At 42.2% G+C, this 21,013-nt stretch overlaps 1 protein-coding gene across 1 annotated transcript in view; it reads left to right on the top strand.

Moving 5' to 3' along the window:
• LOC122921344 (antigen WC1.1-like) overlaps positions 1-21,013 on the top strand; it is a 108,500-nt gene that overhangs the window by 87,338 nt on the left and 149 nt on the right. The window contains exons 7-14 of the mRNA XM_044271321.1: positions 5,002-5,322; positions 5,398-5,712; positions 8,225-8,524; positions 10,931-10,984; positions 12,704-13,018; positions 14,818-14,868; positions 15,190-15,327; positions 19,958-20,056. Coding sequence (XP_044127256.1) covers positions 5,002-5,322; positions 5,398-5,712; positions 8,225-8,524; positions 10,931-10,984; positions 12,704-13,018; positions 14,818-14,868; positions 15,190-15,327; positions 19,958-20,056 — 1,593 coding nt within the window. The remainder of the gene's footprint in view (positions 1-5,001; positions 5,323-5,397; positions 5,713-8,224; positions 8,525-10,930; positions 10,985-12,703; positions 13,019-14,817; positions 14,869-15,189; positions 15,328-19,957; positions 20,057-21,013) is intronic.

Genomic DNA, 21,013 nt, shown 5'->3' with positions numbered 1-21,013 from the left:
CCAGAGAATCAGAAAGCTTTGATGCGGTTTTTGGGGTTTACTAATTATTATAGAAAATGTATTTTGAACTATTCTACCTTTGTAAGACCTCTGACCGATATGACTAAGAAGGGCGCCGACGTCTCTGTCTGGTCGGATGAGGCATTGCAGGCCTTTTTGACTATTAAGAAATGTTTTGCGTCTGCTCCCATTCTGGTGCATCCCGACGTGTCTCAGCCATTCGTGGTGGAGGTTGATGCATCAGAAATGGGGGTTGGAGCAGTGCTGTCACAGGGTTCATCTCCTGGCAAATGGGTTCCGTGTGCTTTTTTTCCAAGAAGCTCTCGGTCGCCGAGAGGAACTATGATGTAGGAGATTGAGAATTGCTGGCCATTAAATTGGCCTTTGAGGAATGGCGTCACTGGTTGGAGGGGGCGTCTCACCCCGTTACTATCACGATCGGCATGACTATCACATACGTGACACAGAGGGAGGGAAAGAGGAAGGCCCTGCCCAAGTGAGAGGGAAGGTGGTGACCCCTGACTCACCTTGCGGCTGGCACCTCGCTGCCCTGACGTCCCTAGACGGGTTCCTCACCCGTACGCCGATCACGTGCCTAAAACCCTGGCTTTCCCTAAGATGAGCCCTAGATAGTGAACAGGGCGGTGGGAACACTATTCCGCACCACTAGCTCTAAAGGAAAACACCAAGGGGAGGACAGACAATACAGACTAAACATATAATCCCAGGTGGGCGACAACAGGAGACAACAAAAAGCCCAACAGGGATCCGGAGGGTAGCTCTCTGGAACAACAACCAGGATTCACAGCTCCAGTGGGTCAGTATAGATGTCCAGGCAGGAAGCTCTATAACTGGCAACTAGAGAAGTGTGAGAGGAGAATATAAGGAGGTTGGGAGTGGCAGACAAGGAAACAGCTGAGGAGGAGAAGCTACGGATCCCGGAGTGAGACAAAAAGGATTGCAAGGCAAACACAGAAAACAATCACTAAGAAACAACGTGATCTTTAGACATAGAGCGCACAGCCACCCGCTGCGACTTCCTGACCCCGGGTATAACGGAGTCAGACGTGGCTCTTGACACCCTTGTGACAGTTACAGTATATACGGATCATAAGAATTTGGCTTACCTGCAATCTGCCAAGCGTCTGAACCCTAGACAGGCCAGATGTTCACTGTTTTCTACCAGGTTCAATTTTGTGGTTACTTTTCGACCGGGGGTTAAAAACGTCAAGGCAGATGCGTTGTCTCACAGTTTTTCTGGGGGATGTGATTCAGAGGATCTTGCTCCGATTTTGGCTGATGGGGTGGTGGTCTCCTCTCTGTACCCCGAATTGGAGATGGAGGTGTTGGGAGCCCAGGAGGGGGCTCCTGGTTCTTGTCCCCCAGGGAGGTTGTTTGTTCCTGAAGGACTGCGATACAAGGTATTCAAGGAACATCACAATACTGTTCTTGCTGGACATCCTGGTGGCAAGTCCACCTTTGACCTTGTGTCCCGGAGGTTCTGGTGGCCCGGGTTACGTAAGAGCATTGAGGATTATGTGGCAGCTTGTGAAACCTGTGCACGGTCAAAGGTTGCACATACTCGACCTGCTGGTTCACTTCTTCCTTTGTCTATTCCGTCTCGTCCTTGGACGCACTTGTCTATGGACTTCATTACGGATCTGCTGAGTCCCTCCGGGAAAACAGTAATTCTGGTGGTTGTAGACAGTTTTTGTAAAATGGCTCACTTTATATCGTTAGCTAGTCTGCCCAATGCCAAGACTCTTGCGCAGATTTTTGTTGATAATATCGTGAAATTGCATGGCAGTTTGTCTCCAGGTTTTGGAGGGCGTTCTGTTCTTGGCTTGGTATTCAACTTTCGTTCTCTTCGGCTTTTCATCCGCAGTCGAATGGGCAGACAGAGCGTACTAATCAAAACCTGGAGACCTACTTGCGGTGCTTTGTGACTGAGAATCAGGAGGACTGGTCCTCATTCTTGTCCCTAGCAGAGTTTGCTTTGAATAACCATAGGCAGGAGTCCACGGGTAAGTCTCAATTTTTTTGCGCATACGGTTTTCATCCTCAGTCCTAGTTCCTCTGGGATGCCAGAGGAGGAGAGATTTTCTTCTGCCTTGTCCTCTATCAGGCGGAGGATCCAAGTGAATTTGGAGAAGATGGGTGAGAGGTATAAGCAAATGGCTGACAAGAGACGTGTGACTGGTCCGGACCTGTGTGTGGGTGATCTGGTGTGGTTGTCCACTAAAAATATGAAGAAAAATAACTGAGAGTGCCATCTTGGAAACGGGGTCCAAGATTTATTGGACCGTAACAAAATATCTGTGGTGGTCAATCCAGTAGCGTTTCGGCTGGATCTTCCGCAGACTTGGAGGATCCATGATGTGTTCCACAGGTCTTTACTGAAAAAATATGTGAAACCGGTGGAACCATCGCCATTGCCTCCTCCTCCTGTTCTGGTTGATGGAAATTTAGAGTTCAAGATCTCCAGGGTTCTTGACTCTAGAGTTCTTCAGGGTTCCCTTCAGTACCTGGTACACTGGAGGGGATACGGCCCTGAGGAAAGAATGTGGGTTCCGGCGCTGGATGTCAGTGCCAGCCGACTGGTGAGGGCTTTTCACAGATCCCACCCGGATAAGGTTGGTCTGGGGTGTCCGGAGGTCACCCGTAGAGGGAGGAGGTACTGTCATGCCCTGCTCAGGCTATGTGTGGAGGTCTGCCAGATTAGAAGCACATGTCTAGTCTTTGGTTTTGGAGTCAAACTAGATCCACCTCCCTTCAGGTGCACTGGGTGGGGTTGTTGGTTTAAATTACACCCACTCCCAGTGTTCCGTGCGGGTTATAGCATCTGTCTGGCTCTGTGGAAGTAAGGAAGGAAGGATTGGCTTTTCCTGCTCAGAAAACATAAGTTGGTTATTGTTTTCTTGTTGTTTGCTGTCTAGGCTGTTAGAGAGATGCCTGTCCCCTCCAGGTTCTGAGGGAGCAGGCTGGCTCTATTCCCCTTCACCATCTTAGGGTATTTGCAGCCCAGGCATGAGGACATGTTATTCCCACCTTAAGGGACTGAACGTGGGCATAGCAGTATAGGGAGAGCTGGTAGGGAAGTGTCAGGAGGTGACCCTGATCCCCATCTTCTTGCCTAGATACTTGTTTGTTTATTCTTCTGTGTATCTGATGTCCTGTCCGCCGTGACACGCGGTGTTTGATGTGGTCAAAATGATAACAAATTGGAGTTCTGTCTTATTGAGGTGGATCATAGATTTATGTTTTGAGATGCAGTCTCACACACATTGGGAGGTCTCAACCCTTATGGGTTGTTTTGATGACTGATAACAGCTTTAATCACGTGATCCTTCAAATTTTGAGGACGTTTATAACACATCATAAGAGTGTTGTTAAATTATGCTACTTGAGGATATGATTTAAGCAGCATGGGCCAGTGTCTCTGTATGGTTTGTTTAAGCTTTGGTATAAATGGATGTTACGTGACTACTAATGGCAATCTCTTAGATGGTTCTAGTTTTGGTGTAGGTTCATGTTGTGTTCTTATTTTTTCTTTGGCCAATAATGGTTTCGGATAGCCTCAATCTTCAAATTAATTTGACATTACCATTTTTCGCAGATTATAGGATTAGTTACGATATGTGAGATTCATTTGAATTGAGATCTTGGCAATGAGTTTTTTGTGTTCCATAAATGGTTATATAGTGCAGTAAAGTATTGTGATCAGTAGGTTTTGTGTATAGATCTGATGATAGCATCCCTTTATTGTCTTTTACTACTACTGTGCCCACAAAATTGATGTGTTGACAGTCTCTGTGAGCTGTAAATTGTAAGTCTTGATCTATATTGTTAAGCTGGTGGTGAAATATATGAAAAGATTCTATATCCCTATACCAAGTACCAAAAGTATTGTTGCTATAACAACACCATATTAAGGCATGTGTTTGATAAATAAGACTAGTATAGACCTATTGGTCCTCAAAGTTGGCCATGAAACAATTTGGTTGGGCGGCGCCATGTTAGATTCCATCGCGGAACCCCGTTTTTGCATAATAAAAAATCACCATGAGTTTGTAACACTAATTTTAAAAGTTGTATACAGAAGGCTTTCTGTACTGGAGATAAGTCGGTGAGTAAGGTAGTTACAGGTAATATCTCTTTCTTGTGTTCTATTAATGTGTGAAAACTGTTCACATCTAGTGTAATAAGTATACTTTCTGGAGGAAGTGTGTGTAGTTCTGATATTAGCTCTAGGAAGGCTGATGTGTCAAGCAAATATGATTTAGTTCTACATGTTAATGGGGTAAGGATTTTTTCTAGATATATTTATAATGGAGACAGTATGGATTCAGTAGAAGACACTATAGGCCTACCTGGTGGTTCTTCTAAATTTTTGTGAATCTTGGGTAAAAGGTAAATGTGGCGAAACCAACCTCGCCACTGGGTTTTGGAGGGGCCTGGCTACTAGCCTCCTGCCCCAGGATTATGGCCCATACTAACTTTTAAAGAGAAGACAGACCGGCCGCATGGCTTAAATCTGTGGAACTGTTTTGGGCAGGAAATGTTGAATCGTATAGGCTGGATTTGAATTGATCTGTTCATATGTAGTATTATCTGATAACTAGCATGGAATCTCTTTTATGTAATAGGAGGTAGTCATAATCACAATGGCACCGCCCTTGTCGGACAATTTTATTGTGATGGTTTTAGAGTCTGAATAGCTATAAGTTCCTCACAAGTTGTGTTTGAATGTGGGTGGAACTTTTTGAGGGCTTAAATTTCATTTTCAATATCTCTTTCTACTACCCTTCCTACCCCCTGATGACTGGTTTCTGCTTCCTGGTTCCTCTTAATACTCAGGAAATGTCCAATGAACCATTCAATGGCTGAGGGGGGTCACAGAGGCCATCAATACAGTCATTATCAGTATCGTCACTTGTTCCTGCAACTGTTTGTATAAAAAAAATTGAAAATAAAGTCTGTTATGTGATTATATAACCACAGGAGAAAAGGAGATGATGAGGCTGATGGGTGGAGAGGACCACTGTGCAGGAAGACTGGAGATATTCACTAATAATACATGGAACAGAGCTTTCACTGACCAATGGGGCATGAATGAGGCTCAGGTTGTGTGCAGAGAATTACATTGTGGGGATGCAGTTGGTTCATTTAATATCACAGTCCCAACAACAACCAATGGTCATGTGTATGTCAGTGGAAATTGTCAAGGAAATGAGACCCAACTGATGGATTGTACTGATACTGAATCTTCTGACATAAGGACATGGACTGGCCAACAAAAGGAGATAGAAGTCATCTGCTCAGGTATAGTAGACTGTATGTAGTATGTATACAGATTATTTTATAATAAATATATGCATATATGTTCTTCTAATACAGAAAATAAGCAGCTGAGACTGGTAAATGGCTCTGGTCGATGTGCTGGAAGAGTGGAGATTTATCATAATGGAAGATGGGGGACGATCTGTGATGACTCCTGGGATGAAGCAGATGCAGATGTGGTTTGTAAGCAACTGGGTTGTGGTTCTGCTGTCAGGGCTACAAGAGAAGCCTATTATGGGAGAGGAACTGGGGACATCTGGCTGGATGATGTAGAATGTGAAGGAAATGAAACACACATCTTGAAGTGTCCTTCAAAGACGTTTGGCGACCATGACTGTGGTCATAAAGAGGATGCAGGTGTCATATGCTCAGGTAGGAACATTTTTATATGGGCTGTATGTCAACTCCTTCCATGTCCCATATTAAGACATATGGACATCATAGAAGGGGATTACCAGCTCAAGAGAATGTTTATGATTTAGAATAAGAAGTGTAGTTATAATCGGTGAGTAAAGGCTAGTAAAACGGTGTGGTTAATGTAACATTTCAACCAGAAAGAGGCCTTTTTTTAAAATCAATATGTATAGAAAATATATTTTAAGATTTGTTTTGCTATTTAATTTCATCACTACTTTGACATTAAAAAAAATATACATACAAAATCTTGTCCTTCTGTAGTAGTGACCGGAAGTGACTAAACCTACTGGAGGTGAAACATTGGAATGACTGACAGAATGACAGATCTCTTTCTGACTACTGCATGCTTATCTAGGCCTACTAGGAGGACAATAGATGTTAAAATGTATAGAACTTCCAAGCCAGCAATTTGTAATGACACTAATCATCAACCCAAGAAAGAATCCTGCTTTAAAGAGTAACTCAACTTTTGAGTAACATTTTAATAAGATGTTCCTAATGCCCTATTAATAGTTTTTCTAATATATTTTGCATTTTTATTACAGTTTCCACCCACTAAAGTGCACCATTCTCTGTGTGCTTGAAATTGATATTTCTGTACACCGCTGACTTCTCAGCGGTGTAAGGAGTACGGGCTGTAGACATTTTATAAATGGAGTTGCAGCAGCAGTGCCTACGGGCACGAGCAGCAAAATGCGCCCCGGAGGTTTACTAACTCCTGGCATAGTACATGGGTACCTTCAGTGTGGGAGGGAGACACCACACTAAGCATAAGAGGGAAAGGGGGAACAGGGAATCAGGACTGAGAACTAGGAAAGAAAGATGGACACCTCCTAGTAACACCCTAACCAAAATCCTGACTTAATACAAGTATGGACAGACCCCAGAGGTAGGTGTGTTCATACGCAGTAATACCTAGAATCATATCAAGCCCTAAAGGACCCTGGTACTAATGGCAGGGACAAGACTACCTGTTCCTCCAAAAGGAAGGACGAACAGGAGTCTCCTACAGGCCTAATCCAAACAATAGGGAAAAGCAACAAACAGGACCCAAACAAAGTACAAAAGGAAAAGACTTAACTTCAATTAGGCAAAGGAAGCACCAGGATCTCCGCCGAGATCAACAAACCAGCAAACCACAAATGAAGCTGAAGCTATAAACCGCACTGCAAGGTGGGAGAAGCAGCTCTAAGTAAGGAAGGTGAAATGACCACATAAGCAACACCTGGAGGCAAGGGGTGTGGCCATACCCAGAAACACAGACGCCTATTGATCATTAGATCCACAAAGAAAACCTGTCAGATCAAACCACATGTTGCCAGTCTCACCAATCTCCTGCCACATGTCACGGGAACGTCCATGACAAATACAGACACCATAAAATGTGACAAAAAAACATTAAAACAATATGCAATATATATTCATTAACACATTCCAAGTCCATATATGAGATCACAGCTTTCTTCTGTAGCCAAGGCATTCCTACATATATCACATAGCTAATGCTAGAAGTGACAACCATACATATGTAGTACCCTAGAGCGGGCACTATCATTCCTAATAATTTCAGGTGTGTGTTCAATTCCAGGTCCACTGATACTCTTCCTTAATAATATTGCCTTGCAACTGTTATTACATGTAATGTGCCTAGTTTTTCAGCAGGTACAGTGTGTCTGGCAGAGTACCTTTAGATAGAAGGGAACTTACCATTTCATTCTCCCCCATTTTGGGCAGAAGTGGGCTATAGTCAGTCAATAGTGGAATTGAGAGTTGGAAGGAGATGAGACAACAAGGCGCAGTGAGGGGAGTCCCCCTGCAGCAGGAACCCTGGGAAGCAGCTTGTAGAGCACCAAGACTCCTTGCAGTTCAAGGACTGAGTATTGCGAGGGAGTAAAAAGTAAAAGGCACCCTGCTCAAAAGGTACCATAACTGTCATAAAGTCCTGTAACCAGACTGAAGCCAGAGATTAGCACAGCAGAGATATAAAGCCAAGTATTCAGGTTCACCTTCCAGTCTACCACAAAACCTGCTGGAGCCAGAGACAGATCAAATATTTTTTGGATGCAAGTTTATTCAAGTAAAACTGTTGAAATTTACCAAGTCTGGATTAGGCTTATTCTCCACCAACTACAACTCTCTTCTTTGAATGCTATGGTGCCTAACCCTGGGGAGCGATGGTATCTAGGTAGGAGCACTGTGGCACACAAACTTGTCAGGCTGCATCACCACTCGGCATTCCTGAACACTTGGACCCGATCGGCCCTGGGAACGGCACGTTGCACATACTAGACAAGAATGCTGATGCAAAATTAATACACAGTAGTACTCAGTTCAGAGCCTATATTATCGAGAAGAGTTGGGAATTTTTAAAACCTTATTTTGCACGAATGTCTAGGGGTTCAGAATAAAAAAAAAAGAACATACCGTGTTCTCTCGTATAAGCAAACATACTGTATATGTCTTGCAGAATTCTTGGATATCCGCTTGGTTAAAGGAAAACATGAATGTGAAGGGTGGCTGGAAGTTTATTATAATGGAAGTTGGACCTCAGTGTGTAATAATGTTATGCCAGACTTGTCAGTCTCTGTTATCTGCAAACATCTGAACTGTGGATCAAAAGGACAACTGGATGTAAGATATGGTATTAGAAGAAGACCCTTCTGGGTGGATCATATTGACTGCACCAAGCATAGTAAACTGTTATGGGGATGTCCATCATCTCCATGGAATATAGGATCCTGCCGTGTAGACATTGCTTATATAATATGTGAGTATCTGTATTATGTTATTATACTATATCATGTGTATTCGAGATGAGTGAACCAGTCAAGATTCATTTAGGTTCCGGTTAACCAAATTTTAGAAAAAGTTCAGTTTGGACCTAAAACTTTCAGGGCAATTGGTTTGGGCCGAATGGAAGTTGCTCGAAATTGCCCTGAAAGTTGGCTCTTTAACCCCGTTTAGCCTCCTAGGACACATAATTTTTATTTTTTTTATGATTTCCCCTTCCTTCCCAAGCTCTGGAACTCAATGACAGCAATAGTAAATTATGTCTGAGTCACACTGACATACAAAGTTATGAGTAAACATTTCATGGTGTTAACATACATGTTTAAAAATACACTGTGCCGACACGTGTCATACTTTTTGATATTCCAAAGCTTCCAGAAATTGTCCCTTATCGGGGAAGATGATGTGTAAACACACAAGGTGTTAAATTAGGCCAACTAAGGATTGTGTCTGACAAACCCACCGATTCTTGGCTGGAGGTGTCTGATGTCACTTTGGATGAAGAGAATGACAGAGCCAACCTTTCAAGAACGCTGGGTTGCTGGTCAAGACACGACCGTTAGATGACACGGGGAGCTCAGGCCTCTCGCTGCGACTCCTGCTGCCATGCCCCCTTACTCTGTTGCGACCTTTGCCAGAAACATTTAGGACTCTTCCCCTCCCCTGTGCAGGGCCTGGCACTTCTCTGTCTGACATACTGTTAGATCAAATAAATAAATAAAAAGGAAATAAATAGACCCAAAAATGGCTGCAATTTTGTCACTTCACCGCACAACAGCTAATAAGCCTTTTTTTCCCCAGTAACACACCACAAAAAAAGCTACAGAACATATAACTGCACTGCACAAGGGCTAATAAGACGTAGAAATATTTCCTTGTAATAAACCCTGTTAATGGCTGTATCACACAGCACTTGCACCCCAATAACAAGAACGGTTTGCTGGAATTAGGCAATTTGGATCCGCAGTCAGTGCAGCAAGGTGTAATAGGATTGTTCCTATTTCCCAGGATGTAACCTCCCCTACTGAACCCTGTTCAACATGAATGCTGTGGAATGATTCCTCCCTATCCTTTCTCTGAACTTCTATACAGCAAAATAAAAGTTTTCAAGTCTTTCCTAGCACTGTCCCTAGCGCCTGCTGACGTCTCTCCCTGCACTAAGTACACTGGAAAATGGCAGAATCCAAGATGGCTGAGGCTATTTATAGGGCTGTGACATCACAGGGCTGGCTGGCTGCTGATTGGCTGCATGCATGGCATTGTGGGTGATCCCTCGTTCCCAGAGTTCTTTGCTCCATGTCCTCACAAGTGCAGCAGCCATTTTAGGAAAAAATGCGATTCGTTACCACGAACCGTGAGGAAATTTGGATTTGGTGCAAATCAAATTTTTTCCTGAAATTTGGATCGAATTCCACTTCGTTAACTTCGATTTGCTCATCTCTATAGGAGATGTTAGACTTTACTCATGTAAGAAAGGCATTAATGTAAATTTCTTAGCGATGTCTAAATAGTGCATAGTGTTACCCTTATCCTGAAGTGAGGGGATGAACTTGAATAGGAGGATCGGACTATTATATAGTGAGCTGTGCAGGTATTATGTGAATAAAGGTGCACAATGTATAAGTGAATTTATTTGAATGTATTATGAATTGATCTGTGAAAGGCAAAATTTTAAGGGGTTGTCCAGAAAAAAGTTGTTTTAATGAGCTTGATATAAAAATTGATTGCACTTATTAATACACTTTTTTCTCCATAGCTGCCCTGAGGTCTCTGAACTGTGGTTCTGCTGCTCTGGCCGTATGGTTCCAGCACAGAATGACAACTCCCACTCCCTCTCTTGGTCATCATGTGACCGGAGTGATGTCCTTGATCCTTGAAGGCTTCCATAGTTTCAAATAGAACCTGTCACCATGAAATATAATACAATTTCCAGACAACGTGTTATAGAGCAGGAGCTGAGCAGATTGATAGCAAGTATTGTGTGGAAAATTATTCAGTAAAACTTGTAGCTCATTCCTTGGAACCTCTGCTGTTTCTGAGCTCAGTTGCCCAGGTAGGTGGTCTTATCAGGGATGGACAGCTAACTTATACAGGGAAGGCTGTTTAGAACCACCTACTGACAGAAATGAGCCCAGAGCCCAGATTTCATGAGTAAATGACACGTTAGCTCCTCCTGCTCTATGACCACAGATGGCACTGTCCCTCACGGTGAGGGCTCTTCTATATAATATAGCACAACATGCTGCTCCAACTGTTCTGCCTTCAGACAGAATCTACTACAGAGGCTACAATGTAGATGTGAAGGCACGTGGAAAGTGCTTGATATTTCTGGATATTTCAAGACTACAAATATGATCTATTATGTCTTCTGTCTGATATTTAGGTGAGGAAACCAGAAAACCAGCTCAGAGGAGCCCAACATATCAGCCGTGCCCAGGTCAGTACCAGTACTTTACCGACTGATCATTCACAGGATACAGTCATATTTCAGAGCAGAGAATAGTCATTACAGATCATTTTCTCCCATTGAAACTTTTTGAAGATAAAATCAGTCAGGGGGTGTTCTTAGTCCTAAAAATAAATGGTTGAAATGTGAGGACAGTCTCCTGGACATTGCCAGGACCTTCTTCAGGCCAGTGTGCTTTTTCAAAAAGTGTGACTAGATTTATGCCATGCAGGGAGCATGTATTATACCCCCCAAATGAAGCACATCAACAATGTTCCTTCTTTGACCACTTTGCCCAGTTGTAGTAGGCAGAGAGACAGCCAGTGAGATGTTTGCTTCTTGTTGCACATCGGCGACCAATCGGCTCTGTGGCTTTTCTGGCCCAGACTCACCAGTTCTAAGACAACATGGCAACACTTCAGGTTACACACATTAAATGAGGGAGGGCAGTGGAAGCAATGCTCTGCCCTGCTTCTGTTAGGATAATGTCTATTGATGAGGACGTGGAGGAGGTGGACAAGCGTCTGGTGTGGGAACGGTATTTCTTTATCTGTCACCAGCCTAGGCATCCAAATATAAGGGTAGTACAGACTAATATGCTCTAGTATTGGCCAAAACAAAAAAAACGTAAAGTTGTGCCTTAGGAGCACTCAAAGAATACCTTAGACAGTTATGAGCTCAGAGTATTTATAAACGGAGCCTTCCATTCACTGTCTATACCCCTAATTGATGGCTGGATGGTATGTATCTGCATTACTGTGAGGAGGGAAAGGGTAGGTGTAAGGATGGCCCCCATTATGAATACACCAATCTCGTAACTATTTGTAGTATGGAATTTTTATTGCTCTTATGAACCAAAAAGGCCAATGTCTTGTTCTGTTTTGGCTGATAGGAGAACAGACCTGTCCTAAAGTAATGTTACTCTTCAATAAGGCAGTATAGTCTGATCGATGACAGATATACTTTAGACGATGTCCACCCTCTGTTCATTTAAGTGGTCATTAGAGTTGAGTAAGGTTTTAAAAAATTAAATTCGCCAGCTTCGCCTAACTTCAGCTAGAAATTTGACTCGTTACGAATTACTTTGTCGCAAAGCATTTTTCATTGTATTGAGCAGATGCAATGACTGGGAACGGCGATCGTGCCACCCCTCTGTCATTTAACCCCTAAGATTCCGCATTCAACGCTGATCGCGGCATATGAGACTCACATTTATCTCCTCAGGGATTAATCCAGTGTTAAATAAAAATATAAATTATATGTCCACTCCCATCTTGATTGAAGAAAATCCTCCAAAAGACCTTTGGTAGGTTTTCTTCAATGAAGATGGAACATGCGACCTTTTCGCAATCAAGTGAATGAGCTGAGTATAACTTTTCATCCACCATTTTAGGAAAAGTGATTCGTTCACATGAAGCACAAGGAAATCTGCCTTCATGGCGAATCAAATTTTTACACACATGTATGACATGGTCGGCTGATATTTGATCAATCATTTGCCAAAGACCAGGAAGTATTTATTTGTATTTTTATTTAGCATAAATACTTTAGAATTAGAGCAATTATGAGCCAGTGGGGTCTACAAGGTGCTTCATGTAGGACAAGTGCTAATACATGGCTTGAGAGTGATATTGTATATTATAGCGATATGGATATTTGTATAGAAAGCATGTTTACCTTTATATCATTGTCCTTACTTTGTAATACAAGATAATACCACGATTTGTCTCATCGGAGGAGAGAACAACTGCTCAGGACGAGTGGAAGTGCGTTTCCAGGAACAGTGGGGAACAATCTGTGATGATGGGTGGGATATGAAGGATGCAGAAGTCGTCTGTAGACAGATAGGATGCGGCTCAGCTATTAACGCTACTACAGAGGCCATGTTTGGAAATGGAACCGGTCCCATATGGCTGAGTGAGGTGCAATGTAAAGGATATGAGCGAGATCTAGAGGATTGCTGGTCTAAACGCTGGAATAAAAGCGATTGTCTCCACAAAGAAGATGCTGGAGTCATATGTCATGGTATGGGCGCTTTTATTTATCTTATTACTAATTTATCAAGTAGTTGTCTTAGAATCCTGGAATAATTCTTCAAAGAATATGGATCTTATTGGACGGGTAGTCTTTTATTTGATTTTTTTTATTAATGAGTGGCTAGCAACAACTTGGTAAATCATTTACATCCAAAACATGTTCCATCATACAAATATTTTTGCCGTTATTGTGATAATTGCTCATTCACTCACTTCTTTACTGGAGGAACTCAAGTTTAAAGGGAGTCTTTCACCTAAAATGACCATTATAGAACACTAACCCCATGATCTGCATTATAGTCCTCATATTCGAATGCAACTTACCGTATAGCTGTCCATTAATTATTTTCGCCAAAAAAAACTTTTATTCAATATGTAAATTAGGTTCTGAAGGTGCCCAGGGGCGGCGTGCAAGCGACTGGGGCCCAGGCCTCTTGTCGCTTTTCATATGAAACCCCTCCGGCTTGCCCTAGGTTCTTCAGAAATTCAGCACCAGAGCTGTTCACAAGATTTGTCGCTCCTGCGCACTTCATTCCCCAATATGGGCAGAGGCACATGAGCGTTTAATGTGCATGTGCCGGCCCGTACATCTAGCCGGCCTTGTGCCTCTGCCCATAATGGGGAATGAAGTGCACAGGCGTGGCAAATCTTATGAACGGCGCTGGATTTCTGAAGAACCTAGGGCGGGCCAGAGGGATGAAAGGGGAGGGGTTTCATATGAATACCGACGAGGCGCCTGGGCATCGGCCGCTTGCACGCCGCCCCTGGGCACTTTTAGAACCTAATTTACATATTGAATAAAAGTGTTTTTTTGTGCGAAAATAAGAGACGGACAGCTATACGGTAAGTAGCATTCAAATATGGGGACTATGGGGTTAGTGTTCTATAATGGTCATTTTAGGTGAAAGACTCCCTTTAAAACAATACAGGCAAAGTATCCTCCCTGGTTGAAGTTGTTTTCACGCTGAAAGGCATGAGCTAGCTGTACCTCTCTCTCAGAATGCTGGCATCATATCCAAAGACTGGTGGACCAGGGTCTGTGGCTCAGTTGTCTAGCTGGAGCCCTGAACGAGCTGATAACCCGGGGTCTCTGGCTCAGCATCCCCATCTCAGCATCCACTTCTGATCACTCATGTAGCCTAGCAGAGTCCCTCCTAGTAAGCACTTGTCCCTGACTGCAGACAACTAAGGGGTTTAACTGCTCTCCTTATATACTGTTCCTAGCTATACTAGAACCTTCTAGTGGGAAGGGTGGAACAGGAGAAACACAGCCTGAACAGAAATAATGTTACAATTTTAGCCTGCCATAGACTTTAGTATAGAGTTTAAATGCCTAAGCATTTTTTTCAGACATAAACAAGGCTTCAGACATAAAATGAGCTAAATTTGAGGGTCAAGGTGAGTGAGTCTGTTTTCCTTCCAAAACTTTGCAAAGGGAGAAAGTCATAATGTCTCTCAGTAATAGCTGACTCTTCCACAGCGCAATGCAGATATAGTGCAATAACATTACAAATGATTTCAAAATGAACAGATTAAAAAAAATATATACATGTCCAACAACAGAAAAACAATATAAGTGCAGACAACAGCATAAATCAAAGTGCACGTTAACCCTTCAAAGTGCAATAAAGTACGGAGTTGATGACTTTGCATAGTAGCAATAAAGGCAAACGTCCGTAGTCCAAAGTACCCTGGCTCCAGGGCACTTCATCTCTACAACATGCCAAACGGGACAAGTGCAGGGACACTTTCATTTGATAAAGTGGCTTTTGATTTTGTCATTCATAGGTCATGAAGACCTGAAGAGTATTACTCCGACTGTATCGACCAGAAAGAGAGGTAAAATATTACAATAAGAAGTGACACAGAAATGTTATAGCGTAGAAATGCCTCCATATAATAAAGCAATGACTCTTTACATGTATAATACTTCTGATATTAACCTTCCTCATTCATATATTATATTGACTGTAATAGATATTTTATATTTATCGACAAAGACAATTACCCGATACCGGAAATCAGATAATTAGAAGTGATTAACTGGAACTGGAATAATACACAGGATATGTGGATAGATCTTCTGCCGTTAGTTATTAGATTGCTGTATATGATTGATGTCATTATTTTATTACATGTTTTATTTCTATTTTCTTGCAGCCCAACTTACCACACCACAACCTACCTCTCCTATCTCCAATGTGTTCCTTATCATCTCCATTATTTTTCTGCTCCTTCTCGGTATTGCCGTCATTACAATAGTATACTTGTTAAGACAATCCAAGTGGTATAAGAAGGGTGAGTATAGTACTGTAATACACATTCATATCCAAACATACCCATGACAAACATTGTAAATTATATGGACAGAGCCGTGACTTAAATTGATATAAATAAATATAAATAAATATCAATCTACAGAGTGACCCACAAACAAGTAGCCCGCCTCCAATATCTCAAAATGCCTAATAGTAAATCTTAGTTGTCCATAGGAACCAATCAGAGCTCAGCTTTGTTTTCCAGAGCCCTGTAGGAACTGAAAGTTGAGGTTTGATTGGCTGCTATGGAAAACTAAGACAGATTTACTTCTAGGCAGTTTGATTTGGAGATATTGAAGGCAGGCTACTTTTTCGTGGACCACCCTGTATAACAAGATAACACCAGCACCAAACTTTACCTCAAAGGGGTTGTAAAGTGGGCACTAGAGATAAGCGAATTTGTTAAAAATTCGATTCGGCCGGTTGACCGAATTTTTCCCAAAAAAATTCTTTCGATCTGAATTTATTAGCGGCAAATCGCTTAAAAAATCAGCTATTTCCTGGCTGCAGGGAGCCTTTATAGTGGTGTAGAACACTGTGCCTTGCAGTAACACACATAGGGAGTCTGCTGTGGTAGTGAAATAATACTGTGAGTCCGTGGACAACAGGGCTTTAGAATATATAACTGCACCGCTGAACGGCAATTAGGCCCTAATCTTTTTCCACTTTTAGGGCTCTTTCACACAATCGGATGCCATGCGTGGAATCCGCTGCGTGAGAGAGAGCCAAGCCCCGTTCTGGATAGCAAAGACACAGAGCATTAACATGATCAATAATGCTCTTTGCCTCTCTGTGACCTTTTTAATACAAAATAAGGCCTCATGCAAGCGAACGTTGCGGCTGCCGATGCGGACCCATTCACTTCAATGGGGCCGCAAAAGATGCGGACAGCACTTCGTGTGCTGCCCGTATCCGTTGCTCCATTCCGTGGCACCGCCAAAAAAATAGAACATGTCCTATTCTTGTCCATTTTGCGGACAAGAATAGGCATTTCTACAATGGGCCTAAGGCTACATGCACACGGACGTTGTTTGTTTCCTTGTCCGTTCAGTTTTTTTTGCGGATAGGATGCGGACCCATTCATTTCAATGGGTCCGCAAAAAAAGCGGACAGCACACCGTGTGCTCTCCGCATCAGTATGTCCGTTCGGTTGGCCCACAAACAAAAATTGTGTATGTCCTATGTTTTTTCTAGTTTTTTTCATACGGAACGTCATCCTTTTTTGCAGATCCGCAATTTGCGGACCGCAAAACACATTTGGTCGTGTGCATGTAGCCTAACAGTGACAATATTATCTCACTGTGATTTTGTAGTAAAAAGATCACAGAGAGGCACGGAGCATTATCAATCATGTTAATGCTCCGTGTCTCTGCTGTCTGGAACGGGGCTTGGCTCCCTTTCACGCAGCTGATTCCACGCACGGCATCCGCTCTTGTGAAAGAGCTCTTACACTACACAAAAGGCTTTTCAACATATAAGTGCAACGCTGAACGGCGAATATTTTTTTATTTTGCCACTTGTACACGGCAAACAGAGCTTTAGAATGTATAACTGCACCGCACAAGGGCAAATATATTTTTTGCCACTAATACACGGCAAAAACTGCTTTGCAACATATAACTGCACTGCACAAGGGCAAATAAGACATACTGTAGAAATATTTTCTTGTAATAAACAGCACTTGCTCCCCAATAACAAGAACAGTTTGCTGGAATTACAGAGCTGTATAATGGCAATTTGGATCCCCAGTCAGTGCGGCAAGGTGTAATAGGATTGTTCCTATTACCCGGGCTGTAACCTCCCCTACTGAGCCCTGTTCAACATAAATGCTGTGGAATGATTCCTCCCTATCCTTTCCATTCCCTGCACTTATAAATCATTTTTTTACCACAATCAAGTCTTTCCTAGCACTGTCCCTAGCGCCTGCTGACGTCTCTCCCTGCACTAAGTAGACTGGTAAATGGCAGAATCCAAGATGGCTGAGGCTATCTATAGGGCTGTGACATCACAGGGCTGGCTGGCTGCTGATTGGCTGCATGCATTGCATTATGGGTGATCCTGCCTTCCCAGAGTTCCTTACTCCATGTCCTCACACATGTAGCAGTCAAATGCGATTCGTTACCATAAAGCGTGAGCAAATTCGGCTCCGGGGCGAATCAAATTTTTCCTGAAATTCAGATCAAATTCCACTTCATCAGCTTCGATTCGCTCATCTCTAGTGGGTACATATTGATGGCCTACTTTCAGGATAGGCAATCAATATCTGATTGGTGGTGGTCCAAGGAGTCAGACCTAAGGATAGTTTATCAATATTTACTGCTACACAACTCCTTTTAATCCAACTTTTATGGAGTTTTATTTACTTTTATGTGGATATGCTCCAGACAGTAGTGAGATACACTTACTTCTGACAGTACATGACTTGGGTACCTACAGACCATTACATGAAGATAGTGGAGCTCTTTACCATCTTAGTGAAAAACATAGAGCAGGTTATAGAGCAGGATGAGCTACAGAATAATATATAGTTTTATGAGAAAACTGCTGCTCATTCTGAGCTCAGTAGCCATGTTGGCAGTCCTATCAGTAATTGACAGCTATCTCTGTGTACACACTCATAGGGGGAAGGTTGTTAATCAGATAAGACCATCTCCCTATAAAGAGAAGGCTATCAATCACTGATAGGACTGCCTCCTCATAGAATAAAGGCTGTCAGTCACTGATAGGATCTCCTCCTAATAGAGGTAAGGCTGTAATGACCGATAGGACCTCCTCCTCATAGACGTAAGGCTGTTAATGACCGATAGGACCTCCTCCTCATAGACGTAAGGCTGTTAATGACCGATAGGACCTCCTCCTCATAGACGCAAGGCTGCCAGTCATTTATTCAACCTCCTCCTAGAAGGAAGGTTGTCGACCACTGATAAGACCTTCTCCTCATAGAATAAAGGCTGTCAGTCACGGATAGGACCTTCTCATCATATAGGGAAGGCTGTCAGTAACTGATAGGATCTCCTCCTCATAGAGGGAAAGCTGTCAATCACTGATAGGACCTCCTCCTCATAGAATAAAGGCTGTCAGTCACTGATAGGACCTCCTCCTCATAGAATAAAGGCTGTCATTCACTGATAGGACCTCCTCCTCATAGAGGGAAAGCTGTCAATCACTGATAGGACCACCTCTATTACTTCAAAGGTCAGAATGAGCACAGATATAAATGAATAAATTATATATTATACTGAATCTTTTCAAATAAAACATATCTCATATTTCAATCTGATCAGCTCCTCCTACTCTATAACATGCTGCCTTTAACTCAGACATCATGTTAACCGCGAAAGGTTCTCTTTAAGACTGTCGGGCAATAATGACTTCTGTACAGAGCACCCCAGACTGAACATCACAGAGGACTGTATTTTTAACACAGCTGTGGTTGAGACGGTAAACAATAAAGAGAAGTGCGCCTTCCCTTCAACCAGCTAATCAGAGGGGATGCCGGGTGTCAGACCCCTGCCAACATGATATTAATATAAGTGGAAGACTGGTTGGCACTCCAGGTAAGTAAGGTGGTGATCAGTGGTAAAAAAAAAAAATCTCAAAACAAAATTGAATAAATACCACAACACTCCAGAAAAGATATTGCTCTTAGAAATGTATTTAATCCATCCACGTAAATATAAGGACATTGGCCAATGTTTCGGTCCGACCTGGACCTTGTTCACAACCTCTCTCCCAGGTTACAAGTTCAGTACAAGGATTCACTTTGCAGGTTTCATTCACGAGGTGACTTTAGGCACAGACCTAAGTTGGTCTATTTGTTTAGCCCAACACATAGACACAGGTGTCTCCGCCTTCTCTCCCTGGCAGTCTCTAATGAAAAACACACTGCCAGGGAGAGAAGGAGGAGAGACCTGTGTCTATGTGTTGGGCTAAAGAAATAGACCAACTTAAGTCTGTGCCTAAAGTCACCACTGTGAATGGAACCTGTAAAGAGAATCCTTGTACTGAACTTGCAACCTGGGAGAGAGGCCATGAACAAGGTCCAGGTTGGACCTTAACATTGGCCAAAGTCTGTTTATTTACTTGGATGGATAAAATAAATGTCTAATATTAATATACAGTATTTTCTGGAGTGCCGTGGTATTTATACAATCTGATATTGATGAACTACTGTATCCTAAGAATAGGTAATCGTTACAAATAACTTGGACAACCCCTTAAAGATTGTGTCAGTATTATACTCCTCACATTAAAGGCATTGTCTGAGATTAGAAGAGGTTGGAAATGATCACAAAATAAAAACAACAATCAATAAAATAAAATAAAAAAACACCACTCACCTGGTCAGGGTGTTCTGGTTCCAGTGTCTCTGCTCCTGTCCCCATTTCTTCTGCTCTCCAGAGGCTCAGCTGTGACAATCCATTACTGCAGATATCACCACTGAGGCCACTAATTGGCTGTTAGCGGTGACATGTATGTAGACAGCATGATGGCGTATAAATACACAATGATGGAGTTTATGATTCTATGTTGGTTGTATTATATTCTATGTGGAGCTCTGTGGATCCAATGTATTATTATCTCTTCATATAAAACAAGTTTTTTCTCAGTTCTTAGAAACATCAGTTCGGGTTCTTTCCATGATCCGGTGTATGAAGAAATTGATTTTAGGTTAATGGAGACAAACCAGAACTTGTCCCAAAAATCAGGTAAATTAAAGGAATTTTAAACAATTAGAATCCAGCCATCCGTGTTGGTTAGTAAATCTACCACTAGAGGTTTATAGTAATAATTATTATTAGACGGAATGACATAAAGTGAGGCTTCCTGTGTGATGAGAACATTACTATTATGGAGCATATTGTACCTTCCAATAGGACATGACTGTTCTCCACAGGTTCAAAGGTAGTCATCAGTGTAACATCAGATGTCTGGACAAAATCATTTAATGTATCCTATAGAATTAGAAAAAGATGGCTACTGTCTTCCATAAACAATGACACAGGAGGATTTACGTTGTGCCTATTTTTGTAGCTCAGATACATTGAAGTGAATGAGGCTAAGCTACAATGCCTCACAACCTATGGGCTGTTTTTGGAAGATGTCAGCCATGTTTTTCTTGTCCTTACAACCTCTAAATCGCACTGAAGTTATAAAACCACAACTCTAGTTGATGGGATATGTGCGGTATTGTAGAATTTACAGCAGCATCATTAGTCCATACAAGACAGGAGAAGTCATCTCTTACATTTTAGGTTACCAATACAATTTTGAGAGAACTCAAAAACCTATACAATAATGCCAATAACTCACAAATGAAGAACCACCACTGGTAAATAATAATATAAATGTTTCTTAGAGTACACATCACATTAATAATATATCTGTGAAAAATACAAGGCAAGATGGAAAAAGCCCAGTATTTCTGCTGTGTACATGGAAACACCACTTGTCATTTAAGCCGGTACATTTTTGCCCTGTTATATAGTTTTTGCATTATTTTGTTATTATTTATAGCTATTTTGGGGGGAATATCTGTAGTAGCCCAGGCCAGCAGTCTTACCTAGTAATTATGGTCCAGCTTTCCATTTACTCAGTGGTGTTTCCATGTACGTAGCAGTAATACTCGGCTTTTTCCATCTTGCCTTATCTTTTTCGCAGATATA

Source organism: Bufo gargarizans, chromosome 11 (genome assembly GCF_014858855.1).
Source record: "Bufo gargarizans isolate SCDJY-AF-19 chromosome 11, ASM1485885v1, whole genome shotgun sequence".
In the NCBI taxonomy this organism is placed as follows: Eukaryota; Metazoa; Chordata; class Amphibia; order Anura; family Bufonidae; genus Bufo; species Bufo gargarizans.
The sequence above is the reverse complement of the archived record's forward strand: the minus strand, read 5'-3'. Positions and strand labels throughout refer to the sequence as shown.